Raw genomic sequence first — 27,008 nt, forward strand, 5'->3', positions numbered from 1 at the left:
GGAGGGGGCCGTGTCCCCTCGTCCAGCCGAGCCCCCCATCCCCTCACCTCCCGGGGGGACGCCGCCACCACAGCGGGGGGTCCCTCCTGTGCCCCCCTGGGCCCGGCCAGGCCGCGGGCCCGCCCCCGACCGCTGAGGAACAGCGGGGCCGCTTCTCCCCGGCAGGTCGGGGCTGTCAAGCGGCCGGGGCGGAGCGTGTGGGGTTGTTTTCCTTTCGCCTGGTGAGCCCGTGTTTTCTGAGCGCCCGGCGGAGGAGGAGGAGGAAGGCGAGATGAGGAAGGTTCTGTGCGTGGAGCCCGTCATCTTCGTCTACATGTTCGCCTCCTCCCTGACTACCCCGCTGGTGCAGCAGTTCATCTACCGGCGGCTGTGGGAGGAGGAGAACAACTCCACCTTCCTCGGCGGGGACGGCAATGCCACCCGCTGCGAGCAGAATAAAAGTAGCCCGGCTTATATCAAGCAGAAGGTAAGGGTAAAATTAGCCCGGTTTGTAGCAGGCAGAAGGTAAGAGGGGGAGGGGGAAAAAAAAGCAAAAAAACCCCCCATAACCTCACAATTGTAAATAAACTTGGGGCCGGGAGGTGTGTCACAGCGTAACCTCTTTTTATATAATGTTTTATTTATAGAGGAGCGGTAGTTTTGTAACCCGCTGTCAGTGCCCTGCCGATGCGCGGTGGTGCAGGGAACTCCAGTGCTTTCCTGGCAAAGAATCCTCTCCAGGAAGATGCTGAGATAAATTCGTATTTTAGCGGGAGTTGAAAGTCGTCTTAGAGGATCGGGCCCAAATTGCCATCGGCCTGACATTACAGCGGGTACCGGGGAAGGCTCCTCCTTCCAGCGGGAGCTGCGCATCTCTGTGCGCCATCAGTTCCCTCTGACTGCTGGCGTTCTGTGCGAGCACGAAAAGTTTAGCTAATGTAATCTTCAGGATCAAGATCTAGTTTAGGATACATCTATTTCAGAGGAATTACAGGAATGAAGAATGGGGAGGGTTAATATAAATTTTTTTGTAATTTTAAAATGAAAAAGAATGTTTAACTGATTTGTGCACAGTCAAACATAGCTGATGATTTACCATGCATAGCAGTGCTTGCCTGCCTTCTTGAAATACAAAGATGTCAAGATGACAGTGTCCCACGGTCAATTACTTTTTTAGCACTTTTTCATAGTTGAGGGTGCTGAATGCCTACTCGTCGTTTGGAATCTCTTCCATTGCACTTCTAGTGCAGTCTTAATGCTCCATGTAAGCGGAGCTAACTATGAGATGCCAGCAGAGGAGATGATCATACTCTCATTTTCCTTTCCCTCTCGCCTGCCTTGCTTCCCCCCCATGTGTTGTATCTCCCAATTCCGCAGTTACAGGTTACAGTTTGGATTTGATCAGGGCACTGATTCAACAGACAGCTCATCTCTTTTTTTTTTTTTTTTGAGTTTTTTGGAGTTTGAGTTGTTTTCTGAAGCAGTGCACTGCTCTGACTTGCTCTGGCTGCCGTATTGCTGTATCAAACAAGGGAACACATTTGCAGAAGAGGTGCAACAGAGCCAACCTTGGCCGCAGCAATCAGCAGTTGGACTGGATCAAGAGGAACATGAAACCACTGTACAGTCAGAAAAGCAGATAGCTCAGACGTAAATTACACAGAAGATGGAGTCAGGGAAACAGTCAGCTGGCATTTCCCTATGCTGCTGAAAGGGCAGCAGCTGAAAATTTTTGCTTACATTCCAGATTTGATTCTCTGATGTACTGCATGTGCACAAGACTGAATACCTCAGCTCATCTGAGCTCGAGTAAAGACCTTGTCGCTCTTTACAACTACCTGAAAGGAGGGTGTAGAGAGGCGGGGGTCAGTCTCTTCTCCCAAGTAACAGGTGATAGGACAAGAGGAAATGGCCTCAAGTTGCCCCAGGAGAGGTTCAGGTTGGATATCAGGAGAAATTTTTACACTGAAAGGGTTATTGAGCATTGGAATGGGCTGCCCAGGGAAGTGGTTGAGGCACCATCCCTGGAGGTATTTCAAAGACAGGTTGACATAGTGCTTAGTGACATGGTTTAGTGATGGTTTTTTATCAGAGTTAGATTGATGGTTGGACTAGATCACAGAATCACCATGGTTAGAAGGGACCTCTGAGAACATCGAGTCCAACCTTAAAAAAAACCAAAAAACAATAAACCCACCAAAAAACAAACAACAACAAAAAAACCCTGATGATCTTAAAGATCCCTTCCAACCTAGACAATTTTATGATTCTATGATCTACTTCATCTGTCATATATAAAATAATTTTTTATGGTACAGATTTCCATCGATGATGATCAAGTAAATAATTCAGGAATTTTAGCATGGAGTAGGTTCTTCCTCAAATGACAGAAGCCGATCATAGTAGAAAGGATGTGAAAGTAAAAAAGTTGATAGAATTGTAGTCCAGCCAGCTTTCTGGGCTGACCCATCAGCCAAGGAAGGTAATGTATGCCACCCATTTGAATTAATTTGGAAATAATAAAAAAAATATTTTCTGAGAAATGCTTGTACGTTACTCCCCCAAAGTGTTTTCTGTAGCATTAGTTCCACTTTTGGTGCTGTGTGTGGGCATTTTGTCATATGGTGTCCCGTGTCTGACATGGAAGGAGCACCTGTAAGAAAACCATAAGTGGTGCATACAGTTCTAACTGCAGAGCTTATGAAGAAACGTACATTTCACAAACATTTCTACAGTTTGCATTTGTTAGAAATCCCCCAAATTCAACCTGATTTTCAAATGGCGATCACCTGTGCTCAGGATATAGGACTTCGTATTTCTTTTTGCAAAACACTGAAAGGGAGTGCTTCATTTCAGCTGAAGTTTAGATAGCATCTCTTGATGTGGTGGTGAATTCAAGCATTACAGTTTTTTTGACGTAAAGGATACAAAGCATAATTAACTTGATATTTGAGAACATGAATCCTTCAAGACAGTAGTTGAATAATGGGCAACAGAACTTCTTTGTTTCCCTTTCTGCCAAATTTCCATTCCCTCCATTCCAGTGAGTGCCAGCAGGGCATGAGCTTTTGAACAATCATGCTCTTGTGTGAGTGTCTTGCCTGCATTTTGATACTGCACTTGTTTCCACAGTATGAGTATATAAAATGCTCAAAACCCCCGTTTATTTCAGTGGAACTGGGTCTCTGTGCTGAGTAATAGTCCTGGGTATGGGGGAGAGGGTAGATCCAGTAATGCAGTTCCAAGCCCTTTGCTGGGGACGTGTGAAGTAGGTGTTCTGGATTTTCCAAGACCGTCCTAACTGACTTATGTTTACAGATGCTGTAAAATTTGCTGTCAGGAGTGTTTCCAGCAGGCCCTATTTGGCATTAACTTTTAGAACACCTCCCTTAATAGTTAATTTAGTATAAGTCCTTCCATTCTGAGAATGGAGGAGGTTTTTACTAATTTCACTTATTTCAAAGGGAAATGTAAAAGGAAATTGAAGACAAGAAACATTTGGAGCCTGGAAAAAAGTAGAATATGATTCGAAATGGATAGGCTTTGCAACATTTAGATTAATTATTTCTTACTATCTGAAGGAAAGCAATCATTTTATAATAACATGAGTTCAAAGGTAACTTGAATACAAGCTGAAGCATTCCAACCACTGCCTTGGATACTCTTCTTTTTTTAGCTCAGAAAGAGCTATCATTAAACATTATTTGTCTTCCAGTTTATTTATTAACCAATCCATGCATTTTCCTTTACTACCCAGTAATTTTTTAATTTTATGAGTCTATCAGTTTATCACATCCTATGCATTGCTCAGCCCCAGGCACTACACTTCTTTTTTCATTTAATCCTTACAGAAGTTAATTGCTTCTTAATTTCGATTCTTTTAGTATTGAAATCTGAGATTGTAAGAGCTATTTCTGTCAGCCATGAACATTTTTTCAGAGTAAAGTGAACTTGCAGATTAAAAAAACTAGACCTTTCTCTTCAAATGTCTGTCGTTTCATTGATTTTAAGAGCGTTTCCATTGACTTTACAAAAACATGAAGTGGGCAGCTGAGTGCTTTACACTCTAAATGGAGTTTTTCTGTACTTTTGTCGTTTAGTCTTCTCATCAGTAGACAAGAAGTCATTTGTGTCAGCAAGGCTGTGGTCATTTGCAGTAGGTGGATGTGTAGCCACATTCTTTGTGTTGCACACCTACATCCACAGCAATGAAACCCAAGTCTTTGTTGTTCTGTTCCTCCAGTTTAACACTTCATTATCGTTTGGCAATGGTATTTGTATTGTATGGTTAATGTGGGTTGAAATGATATATGTTTTATTTCTAATGTATTAGCATTTCTTAGACCCTCACATCTGAAACATGATCCTAGTAAAGAAGTGATGTATACAACTGCATAGAGTTCTTTTTGTCAGCAGGGGAGGAGTTAAAGACATCAATATAATTTTCCATCTTGGTTTGTTCATTCTTCATGGTTTTGACCCTTCCAGGGTGACTACAGGACTGGCCAGTGGACAGGATATCATGAATCCTAAGGTAGTCAGACACCATAAGGGAAGAAAGTAAAAGACTCCAGAATTCTAGCGATCTTCAGGGTTTTCCTTGAGGCCTCAGGATCAGCTGAATTTTCCTCTTGCAATAACACCTGGTGTCTTGTAAACAAAGAGATTGAACTGGAAACTTGTGGTCTTTGTCTGTAAATACAAATAGGAATTTATAAAGCGCTCAGCAGCTTTTAAAATTGCCCAAAGTACATTCCTGAAAATTCTTGAGTTTTTTCATCTTTTGGATGCTATTCAGTGGGGATTATGTTAGTTATAGAGCAAAGACCTGAAACATGGAATATAGATGGCTTGCATACAGGCTGAGAAGGGCTTGGGAAGATTTATGTGGCTGTACCTGCTACTGAATGAAGAGCACAACTCCTGCCCAAGTCAGTGTGATACTGCAGAAAGCCTGAAGGAAACTTTCAGAGTGACTTTACTCTCTGCATCTACAAGTTTATCATAAAGAGTGTAAAGGGTTTGCGCGAATGAAGTTACTTCCTTTTCCCCTGCTGCTCGCTGTCTGATCAGGTGGTTGACTTTGAAAGGGCTGCTGTGGCTGCTGTCTCTCTCGCCTGCATCGATATATTAAAGCAAGATCTGAATTAGCTTGCTGAGCATCATTTAGCAGCTGGCTTCATAACAAGATAGTCTTTTTTTTTTTTTTAAATTGACTTTTCTTTAGTTCTTTTTTTTTTCTACAGCTATTCATGTTCATGTTGGGCAGAGAGGAACCTGATGTACTTCAATAAGGGCAAGTGTAGGGTGCTGCACCTGGGGAGGAATAACCCCCTGGACCAGTACAGGTTGGGGGCTGACCTGCTGGAGAGCACTTCTGAGGAGAAAGACCTGGGAGTCCTGGTGGACAGCAGGATGACCATGAGCCACCAATGTGCCCTTGTGGCCAAGAAGGCCAATGGCATTCTGGGGCGCATCAGGAAGAGGCCAGCAGGTCGAGGGAGGTCATCCTGCCCCTCTACTCTGCCCTGGTGAGGCCCCATCTGGAGTACTGTGTCCAGTTCTGGGCTCCCCAGTTCAAGAAGGACAGGGAACTGTGGAGAGAGTACAGCAGAGGGCTACAAAGATGATGAAGGGCCTGGAGCATCTCCCTTACAAGGAGAGGCTGAGGGACTTGGGTCTTTTAGTCTAGAGCAGAGAAGACTAAGGGGGAATCTGATCAATGCTTATAAATACTTAAAGGGAGGGTGTCAGGAGGATGGGGCCGGTCTTTGTTCAGTGGTGCCCAGGGATAGGACAAGAGGAAATGGGCAAAACTTGAATATATGAAGTTCCACCTAAACATGAGGAGGAACTTTACTTTGAGGGTGGCAGAGCACTGGAACAGGCTGCCCAGGGAGGTGGTGGAGTCTCCTTCTCTGGGGACATTCAAACCCTGCCTGGACAAGTTCCTGTGCAACCTGCTCTAGGTGGACCTGCTTTCGCAAGGGGGTTGGACTAGATTATCTCCAGAGGTCCCTTCCAACCCCATGTGATTCTGTGATTTCTGTGATTCTGTTCTGTTAACTGGTTGGTTTACAGCTACATATGGGTTTTATACTTCCGTTGAAAAGAAGGCAGAAATTTTTCCGTAGTGGGTGTTTACAATTTATTGTTACAGTGTTAGCTGCCGTTCCTTATGTGAATACCTGCTGTAGCAAATCTATAGAGACATCACTTATTTGGACAGTTTCTGAACCCAGAGCTTTCCAGTGTTTTAAAAATTAGTTAATTCGTGTACCAGTGAGTTGGTATAATTTTTAATGCCGTGTTTCACATTTTTTATTAACATTGTACATTGGGATGTCAGAACAAATTCTGATCTGTTTACTTGCACAATGTGCAAGTCAGCGGATCATTTCTTGTAACCCTCTCAGTAGGATTATTTGGAAGGAAAAATGATCTCCTGTGAGTAGGGAGCATGGGGTGTGTTCTTCAGTCAAAGTCTGGTTTACTACTGATTTCTGAGGGATTAAATAACTCCAGTGTCCTTTTTGCCATGCCCTGTACTGAAGGAGATACTTACAGTATAAGCACAGCTCTTGTGAATGCATGATCAAAAGAATTGATTTCTTGTCTCCATTGAAACTTCTCTGTCAAGAGTACTGGTAAGACTGTACCTTAGGAAATATGTTCCTGCTTAAAATGTAACAAGGGGTGTTTGAGGAATATTGAAGGTCAAATTACAGATGTGGGAAACAGAATATGCAATTCCTTTGTCTTAGCGATTACTGTAATATAATGCATTCTTATAACGCACGGTAATGTATGGCATTTTATTCTGGCATAATATATTTTAGTGTCGTCTAATCTGTTGAGGTTTAACCCCACCCAGCAACTAGGACCACGCAGCTGCTCACACAGTTCCAGCTGCTTCCTTCCCCCAAGAAGGGTAGGGAGAAGAGGGAGAAAAGGAGGGGAAAAGGAAAAAAACCTCATGGGTTGAGGTAAAGACAGTTTAATAGAACAGTAACAGAAAAGGAAAACAGCAATAACAAGAATAATGACACAAGTCACTCGCTAGTGATCACGAGCACCTGCTCCCCAACTAACCCCATTTACATACCAAGCATGATGTCTACAGCAGGGAATATTCCATTGGCATCATTCTGTCTGTGCTCCTTCTCAGCTTCTATGGGAAGCTGAAAAGAGTCCTTGGAAAAATATAAACATCACCTGGCAACAACTAAACCAATATGCATTATTGGCATTCCTTTCTTACCAAATCTGAAACACAGCAATCACTAGAAAGAAAATTAACTCTCTCCCAGCTGAAACCAGGACAAATCTTATAAAACATTATTGTATGTATTAGGTTTTATAAAAATGTAATTTATAATCTAGAAACATGTACTGTGCTATATGTTGTATTGCATGCTGAGCATTATGTAAGTGCAATATTATTATAGATTTAATTTTTTTTACAATGTATTATAGTATTTACAATTATTTTTGTTTTCTCTTTGCAGGAAGTTCAAGAAAAAGCCTCTGTTTTTAACATGCAGTTGGACTTAACTGGGGCAGTTCCCAGCCTTATAGTTGCTTTTGTCATTGTAGCTAATGGAGATCGCCAGGGACGAAAAAGATCTTTAGTTTTACCATCAATGGGAGCTTTGATTGCTGATATTTGCCTCACTGTAATATCACGTTTTGACTTGTCACTCTCTATCCTATTTGCGGTTACATTTATTACCGGACTGTTTGGGAGTATGGCAACGTTCCTTGGAGGAGGCTTTGCTTTTATAGCAGACGTGTGTCACGATGAGAAGCAGAAGACCACACGAATAGCTGTGGTGGATTTGATTTTTGGAGTTGTAACTGGATTGGCAGGACTGTCATCTGGCTACTTTCTAAGAGGAATAGGATTTACATGGACATTTGTGACAGCATCTCTGCTTCACTTTGTTAATATTATCTATATTGTATTTTTTCTGGAAGATACAGTAGGCGTATCTGAATTGCGGCACCAGGCACCAGCATCTTGTAAAGAACTTCTGAGAGAGACATTTTCTGGGGTGTACATGCTTTTTAAAACTGCCCCTCATAAAAAGAGAATTTTAATCATTGTGTTACTTTTTACATTTATGACTTACTTGTTTACTATGGTTGGTGGGAGTTCGCTTTTTACCCTGTATGAACTGGATGAACCACTCTGCTGGAATGAAGTGTACATTGGGTATGGAGCAGCTGCCTTCACTTCTGTCTCTCTGACAAGTTTTTTAGGAGTTTACTTATTTTCTAAATGTCTCAAAGACATTTATATTGTCTTTATTGGGATATTTTCTTACATTGGAGGAATGATCATGACTGCCTTTGCCAAAACTACCCTGCTCATGTTTTTAGGTGAGTTCAGAATCAGTCATTCCATAGTCAATAACACGTATGAAAATACTGCTCTGTTATCTGTAGTGAGTGCAGCTGGTAGATATTGGACCTACTGTCTTAAAAGGGTCATAGAGAAGTAAAACATACAGTGTTGGGTCAGACTGATTTAGAATTTAATTAAAAGATAAAGTGTGTGGAGAGGCAATAGAATTATTTGCTTATAATAGGCAATAGAATTATTTGCTTATGATTTGATTTTAGTGCCATACAGATATATTTGATTTATTAATTTGTCTATGCTTGTATAGTTGTGTCTCGGTGCACTCCTAGATCGACTTTTTTATTGCCTTTTGCTATTTGGGGAACTGAGCATTCAAAAGTATATGACTAATTAATTTGCAATGCATTTGAAAAATCCTGGCTCTTTATTACTTCAGTGCCTCATGACTGATTCTTTGCTTTACAGTAAGAGTGCCATCTTTGCTGTGCTTTATGCCCATTCCTGTTCTCCGATCCATGCTGTCGAAGGTGGTTCTCCCTGGTGAACAGGGTAAGTAGAATTCAATTTTAAACAATACAACAATATGGTATTATTACACCATAATGCACCAAGATTACCTTTAAACAAGCAGATATGTATCAGTATTGTAAGACTGCTTTTCTTTCAAGTTCCATATAATATGACCCTATGTCATAGTATTAATGTCTTTTGATTCTGAATTTAATATAAACAACATTGTGTTTAAAAACTACTGCAAGTTTCAGCCTTCAAAGGAGATATTGGTCTAAAAATAAAGACCACGGGGAACTTGAAGCAGAGGAACGCTCAAGATTTGTACAGCTGTGATTTCACATGTGCTTTTACATTCACAAGATTTTGACAGGCAGAGAAAGATACAGCTCTGTTAGTTAGTCAGTGTCACACTTAATAGTTTAGAAAGCAATAGGTGGTCAGCCTTCAAAGCACTTGAAAATGATCAGACTTGGATCCTGAGCTATGTACCACAGGGTGCCTGTGGCTACTTAAACGTGTCCCATCATACTTCTTCTCAAAGTCCTTTCCTTACGGAACACAGGAAAAAGCATGTCAGGCCTCAAAATGTGGCTCTTGTATCCCATATTTTGCTTTTGGGGAGCATATACATTCTAGAAGCGTTCTCCTGAGTTGTTTGGGTTTATTTTTTAAAAGGCATATCTTTATACACTAAAACAAAGATCTCTTTGTACTGCACTATGCTAACATACACCCCTGGTTTTGCAGTTTCTTGGCATTCCTCAGGGCTTGGGCTACTTGAGTAGCTTGATGCAGGAATCAGATTGCCCCGTGTCATCCTTTTCTGCTTGCTTGTTGTGATTTTCTTTATGGTCCTGTGGCTATGAACGCTGCTTGGGAAAACGTGTTCAGCAAGACACTGATGGGGTAGACTGCCAGCCCAATGGGTAGCACAGTGCAAAAAAAAAAAGTTGCTTCTTTCCTTTCAACAATGAGAAGGAGATGGTTATGTGCTGAATGAACAGTCTTTGGTGGCTCAGAGCCTTTTCCGCATATAGGGGTGAAGATTAGAGAAGGAAGGAAAATGGAAGAGTGAGAATCGAGAGGAGAATTGGAAGGGGCGAAGGACAGAGATGTGCAGAACATGGTTAGTGAGGATGGACAGTTTGAACTTCATGTGATAGGCAGATTCAAGAAAGTAGGTATGGTGATAGAATGATAGCACAGAAAAATGAGCAAAATGTTGTGGGGTTTTTTCATTTAAAAAATAAGTCTTTTGTAGGAGTACTTGCTACAATACAGTAGATGGATCTTTAAAAAAAAGTTTAAAAACTTAAGTACTTTGAAGGAGCTTTGTTTTTATTGTGTTTTGTTTGTAATCCATCCGTTTGTTTTTGGCAGGTGCTGTGTTTGCTTGTATTGCCTGTTTAGAAGTTGTGACGGGCACCATTGCACTTTCAGTTTTTAATATTCTCTATGCAGCTACTGTTGCGTGGTTCTCAGGCTTTAGCTTCCTCCTATCAGCTGGCCTTTGTCTAATTCCCCTGGCTGTTCTGAGGTAAGTAGGGCTCAGGAGGGTGCTTCTGACTGCTTTTACTGGTAATTTCTGTTTTGACATGAGATGCAACGGAATGGTTTAGTGCAGTAGTTCTCAAACCAGTATTTTCTAGTCTGCTGGGCTTATTTTGTGTGTAGCCTTGCCTCCAGCTTCCACCCAGTTCAGGAAACTGGTTATATCTGGCAAGCCTATAGAAGGTACGGGGGGCTGCTAGGAGTGGGGCAGAGCTGAAATGAGGGAATATGGCAGTTTCTTCCCTGGGGGAAACAGATAGGAGAAAGGGAGCCCATGCTATGGAGGGGGCTGCTTTCTCTCAGTGAGGCTTGAGACCAGTCCCTGAGCGCAGTGGAGTGGCTCCGCAGCTGCAGGTGGCTGCAGTTTCCTGGTTTTTCTCTCTTCAACATGTACTCCCCTACACCATGCTGGAGTTTTTCCATCACCAGCCCTGTCTAGCCCTGATCCAGCTGCCTCCTCTCAGCTCCATGCTGTGAACTTGTCAGCTCTTTCCCCCAAACTGAAACCTACCCCGAGTGTGCTACTAGTGTGGTACACCACATCCTTGTCTGCCCGTGCGTGCCTTCCCTTGGTTAGAGACCTTTACATGGTCTTTCTTACAGGAAAGCCTTGCACAAAGAACAAAAGTAACAGATCACTTGAAAGGCATGAGCTTCATTTTGCAGTCTTGAGCTTTTCTAGTTGCTAACGAGGGTTATAAACATGAACAATCACCCAGTGACTTCAATGGAAGTTGTCTGTCCTGCTCCTTGGTCATGCGTACCTTGTGACCCAGTGCCATTAAAATCTGTAAAACATCTGCACTAACTCCAAGCCCCATATGAATAAACCTCTAGACATATTTTAAAAACATGCCTCTATAGTATTTGCATCTAATCATATCTAGTGACCATCTCATAATGCTGACGGTGAAAGGTCATTATTCATGAGTTTCATAAAAGCAAAGTTCACTTTATAGTATTTCCAATATAAATCGCGTCTTTTTAGCATGCTGGAACATAGATGTAATGACAGAAGAATCACTTTTCATTAGATAGATTTACATTTGGGGGAATAAAGCTGTTTTAAGAGGGTGGTACTCTTGCTGGAGACTTCTGTCTTTTACCTAATGCTTAGACTTCACCTCCCTCACCTTTTATCTCTACATTAGCTGCATTTGAAGTTTTAAATAGGCAGTGATAATGCTATAGATTTACAACATTTCACATAATTTCTTGTCTGTGCCTGCCTGACTACAGTGTTTTATGCAGTCTATTCAGAGAAGCTGCACTAATGGAAACTGAAGATGAAGGTAGTGATGGGTCTCAGCTCTGAAGGAATTGAAGCAAAGGGATCTTGTGTGTGTGTGGAGAATATGTTTTCAGTAAAGTAATAAAAAAATTTGAGAAATTCAGTTATATTAACAAAGGCCCAGGAAATTCTTGTTTTATTAAATATTAGTTTATTTCAGTGCTGTAGAGAGAGTTTCTGTTAAGAAAGCACTCTCTTCTGTGCAAAAGGTAACAGATATTTGCTTTTAATTAGTCCATCCTGCAATCAGGGCTGTAGTCCATCATCACCAAAAATTTGTGAAAGTTATTTTTCTTTTCCTTCCGTCACTAGTGTCTCAGATATCCCACCCTTTGAATAACCTCTCTCTAAAACCTTTCTTTTGAAGGTGTCATGCAACGTTACTATTCAAGAGCAGAAAGGGTAGATGTTCCAGTCTGTAATAAATAATGGTTTAGTACTTACCAAAGACAGAAGTAATGATATTGTCTAACGTGTAATAAAGGGCAAGTACCGTCATTGCTTTTGTTTACTAAGAGATGTCAACAGCTCTGTGCCACAGAAGATGGCTGTAACAGAGCTATTGTGTGCATGTGTTGCTGCTGAATCAGCGTGTTATAGGTAACTATCATCTCAGCTAAAGCTGCCTGTCCTGTCTGTGTCTCACAGCTGGCTTCTGTGCACAAGCTGGAACGGGGAGGACTTGGCTCTGCTCGTACCTGAAGAAGTATCCAGCATCGAGAGCGTGGAGAGTTGAACAAAGGATTCGTCTGCTTGGGTTTTCTCCTCTGACTTGTGGTGGCAGAGACCATTATGTCATACAGAGACCCTAGAGATAACACAGCAGTTGCAGGCCCAGTCTCAAAGCAGCCCTGCAGCAACAAGCACTAAATTGGTAGCGCTCTTTATCCAGTCATTTTTTAGCACTTGAATAGAGCTAGCTCTTAGACTTAACTATGCAAATAGGCCGGCAATAGAGATTTGAATGCTGCTTTCAGCATGAAGGAAAAAATGAGGTAGGATGATACTCTTTTTCCACTTACCCCTTTCTCAAGTGTGAGAGCGTCAGCTGTGCGTTGTGATACATCCTGTGTCATTCTGAGTGAGGGACAGAGATAACGCCTGTCAACTCAGAGGGTGCTGGCAGTTCTGCTGAAGCCACTGGAGCTCGTGCCAGCTGAGGATGTGGTCTGCTGTGTACATCTTAAAAGGCCTGTTCTGATGGTGAATCCCCCAAACCTGTCTAAAATTACTAAGCTAAGAGGTACTTTTTTTTCAGAAAGCCACCAGACTGGAGGCAGTACTTGCCCCTGCTGTACGCAGACTGACTGCTCTGCACAGAGTCTTTGTGCAAGTTTAATGTATGATGTGTGGACCTTGCCTGTGACTTAGTTCTTAAAATGGATTTTCACAGGGAACTGTCATACTTACAAAATCTCCAGCTTGCAGAGTGTGAAGTTAGGCCCATGCCTACATTTTGCAGAGGCCATATTGCACATTTATTTTTATCATTTTCCATATATTAGGGACTGGATACAGACACCTCTATTTTTTGTCCTGTAGATATTTCTTGTTTTCTAGTTAAATTGGCTGTACTGTACTTCCACCTTTCTTCTACTGAAAGGCTGTAATAGCCTTTCTTTTCACTGGATCTTTGACTGTGTTTTTTAACAACCCTGAGATGAGGTAACCAAATCTGAATCATGCATCTAATCATCTTGCAATGAATGCAGCGTAATTTAAGAGCACTTGAACAGCATTTCTCATCTTCTCATCTTCAAAGCACTTTACAAATGCTATTAAGAGCCTCCTTCCATAATAGATATTATCTTCCCTGTTGCAGTGAGAGAGAAGTCAACAGCAAGGACGAGACACTTGTCCAGGGCCACAGTGCAAACGGGTGAGACAGCCAAACATAGAAATCATTTTCTGCATTGACTCATCACCTTCTTGCTTGAGATCTTTGAGTAGAAACTGTCCAGAGTATTAACTTCTGGAGTGCACAGCACAGCAGACGTGTAAATATAACACCACATCAAGGACCGCTCCCCTGTGCTTTTTTCTGAGAGAGCTGGACAGATAATACTGTTCTGATCCCTGAAAGTACAGGTAGGTTGTATGTGACTCACCTCCCCAAAACAGATTAGGTAGAGGAATCAAAATAACATAAAGTGGTTGACAGTCACAGAAGGAAAACTCTAGGAAAGCAACTATGATGTGGGTCCTGACTTCACAGGCACACAGCTTAGGATAAAAATGAGGACGGACACAGCATATGCTGTGTAATCAACAATCTGCTTACAGCCATTAATATCCATCACAGGAACAGAGTAGCCCTCAGAGCTTCTCAGCGGTACTCCACAAAAATAAATTAATACCGCATCATGATACTATTGCAAGATTCTTTTTGTTTGAATGACAGCATTGTTTCCAAGCTATGTGTCCTGATCACTTGAGAACTTCTGAAGAGGGTTCAAATAAGGTAAAGGAGAGTTTACACTATCCAGGAGACCATCATTGGTGAAAACAGTGCAGTTTATCCAGGACCAGGGGAATGAATATTTACACAGCTGATAACTACGGCCAGCTCCTAGACTTCTGTCCTGAACTACCAAGGCTGATGTTGGCAATTAAAATTCATTAGTTTTTCTTAACTAGTTTAGACACTGGCCAGTAAATAAAACTGCTTAACTCTCCTCCCTTGAGGTGCCCAAGTTGCTGCCAACTTATTGGAGAAGCTGAGATTTACAATAATCAGTAGGGTCCAAAACATAATGAGGACTTGTAGAGAGATTAACAAAACTGATGTAAAGGATTTCAGCACAAAGGTTACATTGTCTTTCTTGCCTTGTCATCATGCAGTTATGTAAGGCTTTTTAAAATTAACTATTTCACACAAAACTGCTGGAAAGAAGTAAAGCAAATTGAGAGATGGTGTGTGCCTTCACTTCCTTTCCAGTGCACACCTCCGCTAGCACTCGGGAGGTAACAGCACAGCGAGCCCGTTCCACAGTGACACTGTGTCCATTCAAATGAGAACAAACACATTCACTTGAGGAATGGCTTTGTTGTGGATTGATTTTGCTGTGCAAAGTACTTGCTGTTTGCAAAGTATTTCTGGTAGATGCAGCGCTTAGAATTGGCTGTAAGTTCAGGTCAAAACACACAAAGGATATGAACTGTGGTTTCGAAGTGCCTAGCACAGTGCAAGCTGAGGAAATCAGGTACTAATGTGCTTCAGATTATTAAATCAAAATCTTCCAACTGTATAATAGTTGCTCTATTTGTATATAAATGCAAATTATTTTGACAGAAATTAATAATGAAGTTTGTTTTTTAAAACTCTTATGTTGTATTTGTAGTTCTTGCTTTGGTTTTTGACAAATGGCCAAGGGGATGACTGGTGGAGGAATGTTTGTGTGAGCAGAAGCAGCAGCACTGTGGTATCATCTCTTTTTTTGCAATCAGAACAAACAAACAGCAGTGCAGGAAGACTTGCTTTTGCCTTCCTCCTGCACTTAGGGAGAGGAGAGGGGGCTGCCCAGAACATCAGCACCAAGAAGAGGTGGGGAACTGCAGAGCAGGGACAGCACTGCCATCTCCAAGAAGACAGTGAGGGGACTTGTGTGGCATCTGTGAAACCAGCGGGTCTGCAAGCACCTTCCTCCTCTTGCCTGGGCTGGGTCCCACATGAGACCATGGTGGAGTCTGTCCCATCTCTGGTTGTCAGCACGTCTGGCCTGTCACTCCCCAGGGGCTGCTACTTGCAGCTCCTGCTTTATAAGATGAGAAATGCTTGTAGAAATGAGGAGAAAGGCTGGGGCAGGAAGCCCAGTCCCCAACTCAACACGCTGCAACACTGCACAAGTGTAACCCTTCCCTTTTTATCTCCAAAGCTCTTTGCCTCAGTCCTGTTTGACGCCTGTTACATTATTAACACAGGCCTCTTAACACACACCATTTGCTTTCCAGCCTGGCTAACCCCTAAAATTAGCTCCTTCGAGATGTAACAAACAATGCCACTTCCTTGCTCCGAATATGGCTTGATCTCACCCAAGACTGTAATAAAGTATTCTAACCCTTGAACAAAACCACCTCAAAATCACATCCAGCCTCCTCATCCGCGTCCACTCTTCGCTGCACGGGGAAACTCCACTAAATTACTTGTCTTCATGTAGTTTTGCTGTGATACAACAGCATCTATCTTTCAACCAACATCAGGAAAGGCCAACTAGATACATACACGGAGGCAGGGAGCTACAAGGTACCAGTAACTGTGTACAACGATGCAGCGGCTCCCTGTTTTCTGAACAGGGCTGGAAGAAAGGCAAACCTGAAAATCCTCCTAAAAATCCATGCCTGTACCCTAATTTGCCCCAGATCTGGCAAGGTAATCCCTCAGCCTTTCTGGCCTGAGCATAGAGCAATACAAAGTCTACTCAACCCCAATCATACTTTATAACAACAGTTTACTTTTTTGCTTTATACAGAACTGCCAGAAAACTTGTCAATTATAAAATAGCTGCCAATTCTGATATTTAATGAAGTATATCAGCACACAGAAGGACCAGGACAGCTACAGAAAACAGTGAGTAGGTCTACATTTGCATGTTCAATTTATTTGTCCTATGTTTAACCTTACTAAGGCAAAAAGTACAAATTAAATAGCTGGTATTTCATTGCTCCAATCTCTGCTACTCTCAAGTGAAAGACAATTTTAGAAGCTTCACTTCTTAAATGAAACCAGTTTAAATATCAAACCAAATAAAACCACCAGTAAAGTATCTCATACAGTGTCATCTCAATGTTTTTAATTTGCTGCTGTGTTTTGCAACAGATGTACATGAAAGCACTGTAAAATTTACAGGACGGAAGCTAGAGGCTTTCGCCCACATGGGTAGGGAATTTGTGGCAGATTTAAGCATATTGGAGATGTTTGGGATTGTGAGAAGAGGTTTATAGCAACATTTCTGCTAAAATTATCTGCAACAGAACACTGAGTGCACTTAGCGGTTTAACCAAGTCATGAAAACCTGCTGAATAAAGACAGTTTCTGTCTTAGAAACATTGTTTCAAGCTCCCCACATACAACAAGAGATGACATCTTTTGAACTTTTTTTTCCCTCCTAATATGCCACATCATATTAGCTGCCTTGCAGGATTTACATGACACATGCACATGTATGAAATCAGAAAATAGTTGTTACAACCCTGAACTTAATAACACACACACACAAAAAAAACCTTAGAGCGGCCTGCTGCTTTAAAAGGTATATTTAGCTATAGATCTCTTGTCCTCCCTTAACTAAGATCTGATTCTGCTAAACCCACAAAAAATTATTTCAGTATTTGTCATCTAGTACCACTGTATCTTCATGTTCTCACTGCAGCAGCTTTATTAGGTACTGTCATAATTAGGCACTGCATTCTTTCTTAGTCTCCAAGTACTAAAATACCTAGATCTAGGAGGGCTCATTTGGATTACGTTTATGGATTTTAAAACACCTCTTTAAACTCCAAATGGTACTTGCTTCTACTTTCAGAAACCAGGATATCGTCTCAGGGACACAGATGAAAAAATCGAGACCTTTAACTCCCTTCTTACATCAATACTTCCAATTATAAACAAAAGCTTAATGCCTCACCCATGAACAACTGTCAACGGGGGGGATAAAATGTATGCAGCAGGATTCCACTGGTAGGGCAGAAGTTAAAGATCTTTAAAAATACTGCAAGAAAAAGGAACAACACTGTTTGTGTTGTGGATAAGAGATTCTTGATTTACAATTAAATATATTTTGGAACACAACAGCATTTGTAGCAAACTTTTATTCAATAGTTTAAAAAGTGTATGGAAGTTTTCATGAACAAAGTTACTCAAAGGAAAATACCTTCTTTTCCCCCTTAAAAAGTTCTTCTGCAAGAACATCCATTAAATGCATTTTCCTACAGTAATCAGTTTTAAAATGCATGGGTATTTTGGGATTTTGTGTATACATATATAGTATTCCATAGTTAAGAAGCTATTATCCTGAGCAGTGTATAAAGAGACCTTATTTAAACTACCTAGTTACAGGACATTTATATAATTGACAACAAGCACAGAACAATTTATAGACTTTAAACATTTAATGTGCCTTTTCATCAAGGAAGGCAAATGATAACTGTAGGACTGCTTAATGCTGTGAGTGTCAATTCAGTATCATGGATGTAGATCTGCACTAGAAAGACACGCACAAAACATTTTGGTGGAGTACATTTTGTTACAATAAACCAAGCTTGTATTCCATCATCATGTGTGGTTCTCCCATAACCTCACTCTGTGAAGGATCTGGAAAAAAAAAAAATTGACAGCATGAGGCTTTTATCCAGCAAAGACCAATAATAGCTATGAACATGATTTATTTCCCGCCCCCCCCTCATTCTAATGCCTAGTGCAACAGTTACTCAACTAATTTTTGACAGCGTTGCACAGTGCAGGTCTGTAACTCTGAAGTCCCTACCCAAAGCAATGATCAAATTAACACTTACAGTGGAACAGTGTTTCCTAAGGACACACACACTCTGCAAGTGAAACGAACCTGTTCTACGTAAGCACAGTGTCCTGTAGCCTGAATCTCAAGGCTGATTGAGTTTTGTGTTTACGAGAACTCAAGTCTGACTGAAGCTTTTTCCCTATAGGTGCCCCACATCTTTCCAGTGCAATTTCTCTGCACAACAGGAGCTCACTCCCCAGTTGGGACACCCTCATGGTTTCTCTTCCCCACCTAACCGCCCAGTTTCACAGAAATTCTATGCTTATAAAGATTCCTGAGATTTCCTCCATTCTGTAAAGTAGGGTTCACATTAGCTACTGTACTCCAAGGTTATCAAGCAATGTGCAGAGAGCACAAGAAATGCCAATACTGGCAGTATGAACTTCACTTCCAGAAAAAAAAAAAAAAAATCAAGGCCAGAAAAAAAGGTTGTGAGTGCACTTTAGAAGAAACACACCTTTCTTTATGGGTGTTATTGGAGTGGTTTACTTCCATAAATAAGGCATGTTGATTCCTTCAATTCCTTCAGAGACACCAAAATTATCTATTCCAGCCCCAGCTGATAAATAGAACCTTACCAAAAATACTATTCACTCACTCTTTAGCACTGTATAAATGCATAACAGCTTGTTGTGAACAATAGTAAATAATCAAATTCCTATAAATTTTGTTTGACATTGTTCTACCCCCCGAACCACAATAACCTGAAATTCCTTCCCTTGTTCCCTGTAAATCCACCTCAGAAAATAATCCCAGATTTACCTCATGCTCTAGATTACCCACTTACCCCTCCATTACTTTTGGTTTCCTATCCCCCTGACTCTTTTCATTCTCCAGTCCCATCTCAAAATACCCTCTGCCTCCTTCCATGTCCTTAACCACCAGCTAGAAAGAAACAGGGTGTTTTTAAGAACTATTTTTCCAGGTTTATTCTATTCCACACTTAGTAACTGTCAGTCAGTAGCCCACGACACAACCACAAACTGTTGAGGTTATTTGAGTCTTCCTATCCCCTGCCACATCTCTGGTTCATTATTTTGGTATCTCTCCTACAGCCTTTCTTTCTTTTTCATTATAGAACTTATAAAAATTTTGTATCTTTGTAACCTCCACCTGTCAAAATCTGCACAAGTAGTTCAAAAGTTTCTGGGGAAACAGGCTTACAACAGAAATGCATAATCTTCTACTCCTTTAGAAACCTAACCTACAAGCAAAATAGCGGCTTGGTCAGTATTTCAGACTCATTTGCACACAACTAGCAGCTAAACCACATTCATTTTTCCTCCCCCCAGTGCTACTTTGCCTTTAGGAATTCAATTTTTAATTTGTATTTTGTGTGATTAATTCTCTTATTCTGTAGAGGCAAAGAACTCCACAGATCCCAAATTTCACCTTTAAATGTTTCCATAATATTCAAAACAGAATGTATTTACCATTAAGGATATCCTCAAAACTGATGCATTCATCATTTCCCCTCAGAGTATCCAGTGCCATGTTTGAGCTGTGAAGAAATGGGAGACGCTGGACCTGTAAAAAGACAGCAAGAGTTCAAGGTCCTGCAAGTCTGAAATTGAGGAGTTTTATATTTGGATTTCTCAGTCAGAAGGGACTGATAAAAGCAACAGGCAAAGTCACTTCTTCCTTCAACAATGACGATGAAATAAGAGAACTATTTATTGGCATCCACAGCTAGCAAAACCTACCTAACACCACCACTTTCTATTGTTTATAGAAAAGAACAGCCTTTCACTAGATTTGTAGCTACTACAGCAAATAGCAAAGTTTAAAAAACTAGGTTTTTTTCTGCTCTGTTACCACATAAAGCTGGGGAGGCTCACTGCAACAAACACATCGATGCCCTGAGGTCAGTATAGGACAATTGACATATGCTCCAGGGTCTGGAAACCACATTCTAAGTTCCCAGCATCTTTGACACAAGTCAGGAATGCAAGTGAAAGAGCGATATTGATTTTCATATCTAAGCACAATCCTCCTTGCAATTGATCTAGATCATATTTCTCCGATCCTCACCAGCTCTTTAGCTTCAAGTCCACTCCCAGCTATGTTCAACACCCTCTTCTGTACCCTTCACCCACAGTATTAAAAAAAAAAAAAAAAAAAAAAAAAAAAAAAAAAAAAAAAAAAAAAAGTTAAGTGGTACCCGCAGCACTCAGATTTTAAATATTCTGAGAATGGCATATCTGTATTAGTACCACTATTAGTAGTGGTACTTCAGCTAGACCATGAACATATTTTACAACCATAAAATTATCAACTAACTCCATTTTTTACGCACAAAATTTGTCCAATATTTCCATAATCCCTACTGGTACACCTGTCAGAAGTTCACATCCAGTAAATATTTTAGCAAAGTAAAATTAAACCACATGAGAATTTGTATATCTAACACGAAGCTAGGAGTGAAAAACCTAATCACCATATCTCCCCCCCATGCACCCAAGAATACCTGTGGAGACACACTAGGTGGATACCCTCACCTGCCTCATTTTCTGCCATGTGCTAACATCAGTTAGGAAAAAGAAAATTTTGTCCTCACAAGACAGCACAGCTGAGATCCAGGGATATTTTAATACATCCTGTCTGAGTTCCACACCTTCAGGACCTGTAATTTCTGCCAAGTTTAGTGCAGCTCAGTGTGGTTCACTAGCACCCGATTCATTGGGAGTGTAAAATTGTCCCAAATCACTCGGAAAAACAACTCTTAGTAGATTGGCAATCTTCAACAGGCCAAAAAAGTTTACTAGGACCAATAAGCTTTCTGTGTTTCCTAAGGGACAGACTCCCTCCAGTTACTCCCCATTCTAGGAGAAAAGGAGACAAACTCAACTTCCCAATTAAGAGTTAAAACTTTTGAACTTAACTCCCTGTAGATCTCCCCTGCCTGACTGTACAAGAAAGGCTGCAGAACAGTAAGCACATAGCAAATTCTCTGCTTCACGTTTCACATTATGTCTACATCTGTTCCTAAATCACTACCTGCCTCACATCCCTAAGTCTCTTTGCCCTAAAGATGCAGAGATTCCTTCCCATGAAGGCTATACATTCTACAGAGGAGAGTATTAACTTTAGGAATTAATACTCAATTCCTCCTGCTTTTCTCTAAAGGCTTACAGAAAGCTAAAACACAGAAAACCTAGACCAGTTACCACTTCACCAAGTAACCAATACAGGAATGGCAGCTGAAAGGTTTCAGCGTATTGACTGTTCTGGAAACTATTAATTGCAATGATTGTTTTCTTTTCTTTTTTTTTTTTTTTAAAAAAAAAAAAAACAGTCCAGTGAAAGAATTTCTTTTGAAAACATAAGGTATTTCAACAAAGAAATGCTCTGAAAGCATGTTTTGAGATAAAAAGTTTAGATTGTTTTCTTTTCTTTTTTTTTTTTTTTAAAAAAAAAAAAAACAGTCCAGTGAAAGAATTTCTTTTGAAAACATAAGGTATTTCAACAAAGAAATGCTCTGAAAGCATGTTTTGAGATAAAAAGTTTTTAAAGTGGTTTAAGTTACACCAGTCAGATAAAAACACCTACCTGTTTCACTGCTCGGAATTCCATCTGCAGCTTTAAAGGTGCATGGAGTCCTTGAATATTTCTCAGCGTGTCAAAGTTTGTCTTATCTTGATTTAGCTGGTACTGTAACAACATTGATTTTTATTTTAGAAAAAAGTTACTTTCAAGTACAACCACAGAAGAGATATTTGACCTCCTACGATTTGTGAACTCCTTATTAAATTTGTATGTAAAAATGCAGTGATTCCATCATATGTCTCAAATGTACACAAAATATAGTGATGCAGCAATATTTGTTTTATTAAACTGAAATTTATTTTTGCTGGATTTTATTACAAATCAATAGTAGCAATTTTATTTTGTTATTTTTGACAATCAGGACATGTAACACCACCAAGTGGTGTAGTCTTGCACTACTTTACTACAATGCTGTCAACATGAATTGGAAGCAAAGTCTGGTTTAAGGTAAGAACACAAATTGATGTTACTGTTAGCCATCACTCTACTTGAAAACACTTGAAATACTTTTCTGATCAAGCAGGAAGACACAGCACCACATATACTCCATATGACTCCGAAAAGTAAAAGAAAGCTCATAATTTTACCAACTGCTCTAAAATTGATCAGAAAGACAAAATCTATTTATTAGTGGATGCTTTTAATGTCTGTGCTGACAAAACAGGCACCAGAGACAAGATTTATTTCAATCAGCTATTTAGCCAAGGCTGTCAGTCTAGTCTCCCTTTGCCTTGAACCTACGGTCCAGAGAGACTCTTCAGTGGTTCACTAGTCATGTCTAAGCCAGACAAGACTGCATACACTTACAATAAGCTGAATAACTTACAAAATTTCTAGACAGGATCAAGTAATTAAAAATACTTATATGTTCACAAACTGAAAATCTGAAAATGAAGGCATATGGTAAATCTACAGACAAAATGGGAGGATCAGACTTCCTGAAAGGACAGGTGTGCTCCCCACCTAACCAGAGGGGCTGCATGCACAACTAGCTTAATAACTTTTAGACTACTAGACCTTACTAAGTAAGGTCTACTTAGAAGCCCACTGACATACTTGAAGTGGACAGAGCCACAAGTGGGAGGTTAACATTAAACAAATTTGCCAACAGTGTTACTGTATAAATAAAATGTTACTATTGTTGAACATCTTTATTCTCTTAAAGGCAAGACCCTACTCATTACTTGTTACCACACAAAGCAGTCCAGGTAACCACACCGTTAACTTAAACTTCATAATTAGTTAAGAGTGAAGATGGCTACATTTGATGTTACACTTACATTTTTTTCTGACAACTCTAATGGGTGGCTGGGCAACAATTCATTTTTCACACTTGTAAAGCTAGAAATAGAAGTTAAAAAAAAAGAAATTGAACTTCAAATTAACCAGGATACTGTTTTTTAAGTTGCATTTCAAAACTAATCTCAGACACAAATATCAGCCCACAGACACACACAATTAGCACAGTTTGAACTACAAAAAAAACCCGCCAAACTTAATGGCAAAGCAGTAAATAAGAGCTCTAACTGCAACAGTACCAGAAGAAAAAGAATTTAAAATTCAGGTAAATTAAAAATTCAGGTAAATTGTTAAGTTTGACAAAACAGAATGACAATTTTTCTTCCTTGACCCTTTTCATAAACAGAGAAGAATATTAATAAATGAAAACATCATGATTTAATTATGTCCAGGATACATGGTATCTGATTTTAGAAGTCTCCAATCTTTTGCAACGGAGTATTATACACACTTTCCCCCCACACCCACAGTTGTGTTACCCACATTTTAAGCTCCACAAACTTATTTTAGATTCATTATCCAAGACATGTACATAGTTTTGCACTCATGTAAAATGATAAAACCCAAATCCACTGTTTACTATATTAACTTTACTTTTTGTACTAATGCTGAAATTAGCCACTTCCCACAGTGCTATAGCACCCATATACATGTATATTAAAATGAGAATGTATTTCATAAATATTAATACTTTGTCATCTCTTTTCTAAAGAGTAGTATCACACACGTAAAACTCAACATTAATGTTCTTCTTGATGCTTCATACAAACTTTACTCTTGAAAGACAATCTGATTAAATATATGCACCTTAAGCTATAGATTTTATGATACACCTTCCAAGAACCTTCTTTAAAAAGCCAGCATACTTTCTTCCTGTATCTTAACTTCAACACTGGTTATGGCAAAATTCAACAAAAAAAAGTAAAGCATACCCTCTACGCAGAAGGTCATGACCTTCAAATAGTCCTGAAGGTGAAAAGTCAGTAATTGGGATAGTATCCTTCAACAAAGAAGAAACACCTCTTGGATTCTGGAACACAAAAAAAGCAAGGATTACTTTAACAGAACTAGACATGTTTCACATAGGCCATTAGGTCAGGCAAATGAAATAAAGTATTCAAAGACTTCTCAAACTACTCACATGCAAGACCTAGACATTACAATCTCTTAAAAAAAAAAAGGAAAAAAAAAAACCCAACAAAACCACCCCACAAACCCACACTACACCATTAATTCTTACAGAAAGTCTGATAACAGTTAAAGGTACTGATAACAAATTTTTTGGATCTGGCTGAAATAGTTAAACTCACAATTACCCCTTGTTCATTCCCACCCTGGGCTGCAGGGACAGAAAGGAAGAAGGCAGGTCATGCTCCGCTGACAGGGCAGAAAGGAACATGTCTGAGCATTCCTTCATTTGTTTCAATACAGACACAATCAAGTAAGATCAAATTGATTTTATCTATGGTTTAAGGCTGCCATAAAGAGAACAAGCTGTATTCAAGTGTTCTAGTATACTAGCCAGTTAACTGAAAGAGCAAAGAAAAAAACCAGTAATTTGTAGCAGAACACCAGAAAAGCACAAACAGACAAAGTAAATCCATCTTAACCCAGACTGCTAATTTCATGATAACCTGCTTGATTTTATTGTAGTGATTTTGGGACTGTTCATACAACTTGTTCCACCAATAGGCCAATGTATAATAAACTCTGGAAGGTGACAGCAATAATCTCCGGACGGTGACAGTGATGAGCTGTTCAGTGCAGGAGTTTCCTCCAGCAGCACTGCCGGATCCAACAGAAAATTCCCGCTTACAGCTAAGGGTTATTTGTACTAACACGTTAGCTGGAAATAACAGGTATTAAAAACCCCTGAAGTATGCGCTATTGCATGCATATAATGCTCCGACCAACTAGTGTATTCAACACTGAGGGGACCTTTTTAAGATTGCTGTAAGTGAATGCATTAAAGAGATACACTACCTGGAAGATGTGACAAGAGGGAAGATCAATGTGGAAGTCAAATGCAAGGAGAAAATCATTAAATACTCCCCAAAAGTAACGCCCTCAGGCCACGCCGGTGCCTGGTCCACCTCAGGCAGTCACACACCGCTGCCACCCACCACAGAAGGCGGAGGCAGGCCCGGCTCTCCCGGCCTCCCCATCCTTCCCGCTCCAAGAAGGGCTTTAACCGCAGCCGCGCATCCTCCGCGCCTCTCCGACCCATGAGGATGCCCAGCGGAGATCGGCCGGCGCAGCAGGCAGCGGGGGAAGGAGGGACGCCTCTCCCCGGTGAGGGCCCCCGACCCGGCAGCACGAGTGCCCGCCATGGCCGCGCCGGACCCCCGTGACTCAGCACAGCCCCACCGCCCCTCGCCCCAGGGCTGCCCCCCGCGAGGACCCCAACGACCAAGTATAGGGAGAGGGGTAGCCATGCGCGCGCGCACACACGCCACACCGACCGGGTCCGGTCCCCATCGCTCCAGAGACGCCGCCAGCCCCCCCACTCACCATCTTGTCCGCACACCGGCAGCCACTTCCGCCGCCTCCTCCTCCTCACTTCCGCTCCGCCCCCGGCGCGCTGCGTCAGACGCAAGGAGGGAGCGCGGGGAGGGGCGGGGCCGCGCGGGGGGCGGGGCTGGGATGATGGCGGCGGCCGGGCCTTGAGGTGGTGTGAGGGGCGAGGGCTCCCTCCGGCCCTGTGCCCAGCTCGGCCGTGGCTTACCTGCTTCCAGGGGTGTTGCTCGCGGACTTGCCTCACTGTGCCCACAAAACCCAGCTGTTGTGATACCACCCTGGCTCCAGGAAGGAGCTGGAGTTGGCCAAGTGGCTTCCCACATAAGCTGCCCAGGCGGCCATGTTGTGGCGTCAGGTGAGGGGGGCTTTTCTTGGTCAAACCCGTCCTCTCTCCCAGTGGGCCACAGGCAGCGAAAGCAGAGAGCTTGGGTTGACGGGCTCCCTGGCAGCCAGAGGTAGCAAAATGAGGCAGCGGTGTTTCCTGAGGTAAAGACAGCATCTGGCGCTGGGCTGGGCCTGGCACCTCCCTGGGCACCACTGTGCAAAGGAGAGGTGTCAGGGTGCGCCAGGGACCCTGGTCTTCTGTCCGTGACCGACAGGGATGGGCCTGCAGCAGGTTAATGTTTGGAAATGAATTTTGAGAAGGGTGGGTAGATACTCTATTAATAGACACATATGAATAGCAACTATAGCAGTATGATATTAGGGTTAATAGTAGCTTGCACTTAAAGAACTGGTGAAAAACTTTTCAACAATCATAAGAAAGTTTTCCACAGATTTCGATGCATAACTCCACATGTGTGTCTGGCTCATCTATTTTATGCATTTCTTCTGAGACCTGTAGCTCAAATTTGCCCCAAATTGTCCTGCTGCTACAAATTTCATCCATGACCATTAAACACCAAATCTTGCATAAAAAGTGATATTTAAATGTGAATTTTATATATGTTTTAATGGCACACTCAGCTTTGGAAAAAATTAATGAAAAAATTATACGCTTTATACACCTTTTTCTTCTTTCTTAGGCAAAATCAGTTCACCATTTTAAAAAAAAAGAAAAACATTCTTAACAAAAGTTCTGGCCCTTTGTATTCAGGTCTTAGGCTTGGAGTGAAGACTTCAAAAGAATGAGAATGGAAGACTGGGGTTTTTAAACCATTTTTAGGAAAACGGGTACCACAAAGGTTTCTCTGATCTTGTAATTATAATGGGTACTCGGATATTGTGGTGCTGAATTCATTATTATAGAATAGATGTGAATACAAAAACCAAGTTCCTGTTTTAACAGCAGCTTACAGAAAAAGCTAGGTTTGTCATTAAACCTATTTATTTATTGACCAAGTTTGTTGGTCAGGATATGACTGTAGAGATGAAACATCTAACTTTCAAAGTCATTCTTGCAGGACACAGACAGGATGCAGTCACTCCATGT

At 41.1% G+C, this 27,008-nt stretch overlaps 2 protein-coding genes across 3 annotated transcripts; one reads left to right on the forward strand and one right to left on the reverse strand.

Moving 5' to 3' along the window:
- Nucleotides 1–156: 156 nt before the first annotated feature.
- Nucleotides 157–15,026, forward strand: SLC46A3 (solute carrier family 46 member 3). Of its 2 annotated transcripts, XM_014965878.1 has the most exons (5): nt 157–466; nt 7,488–8,361; nt 8,810–8,893; nt 10,238–10,394; nt 12,348–15,026. In XM_014965878.1, the coding sequence occupies exons 1-5, from the start codon at nt 272–274 to the stop codon at nt 12,433–12,435; spliced, it is 1,398 nt and encodes a 465-aa protein (XP_014821364.1). In that variant the 5' UTR covers nt 157–271; the 3' UTR covers nt 12,436–15,026. The 2 variants fall into 2 exon arrangements, with proteins under 2 accessions (XP_014821364.1, XP_014821365.1); XM_014965879.1 differs by lacking the exon at nt 10,238–10,394.
- Nucleotides 15,027–16,467: 1,441 nt separating this feature from the next.
- Nucleotides 16,468–25,649, reverse strand: POMP (proteasome maturation protein). Its single transcript, XM_014965880.1, has 6 exons — nt 25,571–25,649; nt 23,992–24,089; nt 23,041–23,101; nt 21,764–21,865; nt 19,648–19,741; nt 16,468–18,009 (listed from the first exon to the last, which is right to left on the reverse strand). Exons 1-6 carry the CDS (start codon nt 25,571–25,573, stop codon nt 17,942–17,944), a joined length of 426 nt encoding a protein of 141 aa, XP_014821366.1. The 5' UTR covers nt 25,574–25,649; the 3' UTR covers nt 16,468–17,941.
- Nucleotides 25,650–27,008: the final 1,359 nt, after the last annotated feature.

The sequence above is a fragment of the Calidris pugnax genome, unplaced genomic scaffold (assembly GCF_001431845.1).
Source record: "Calidris pugnax isolate Ruff unplaced genomic scaffold, ASM143184v1 scaffold20, whole genome shotgun sequence".
Lineage (NCBI taxonomy): Eukaryota > Metazoa > Chordata > Aves > Charadriiformes > Scolopacidae > Calidris > Calidris pugnax.

Bases quoted from the DNA above. Each gene is read 5' to 3' on its own strand.
- POMP (XM_014965880.1), bottom strand. The intron at 23,102-23,991 runs GTATGCTTTACT...TTCTATTTCTAG, and splicing joins CATGACCTTCTGCGTAGAGG to CTTTACAAGTGTGAAAAATG. The intron at 18,010-19,647 runs GTAAATACATTC...TTTTTTTTCCAG, and splicing joins TTTTGAGGATATCCTTAATG to ATCCTTCACAGAGTGAGGTT.
- SLC46A3 (XM_014965878.1), top strand. From the start codon at position 272: ATGAGGAAGGTTCTGTGCGTGGAGCCCGTCATCTTCGTCTACATGTTC. The intron at 467-7,487 runs GTAAGGGTAAAA...TTCTCTTTGCAG, and splicing joins CGGCTTATATCAAGCAGAAG to GAAGTTCAAGAAAAAGCCTC. The intron at 10,395-12,347 runs GTAAGTAGGGCT...TGTGTCTCACAG, and splicing joins ATTCCCCTGGCTGTTCTGAG to CTGGCTTCTGTGCACAAGCT.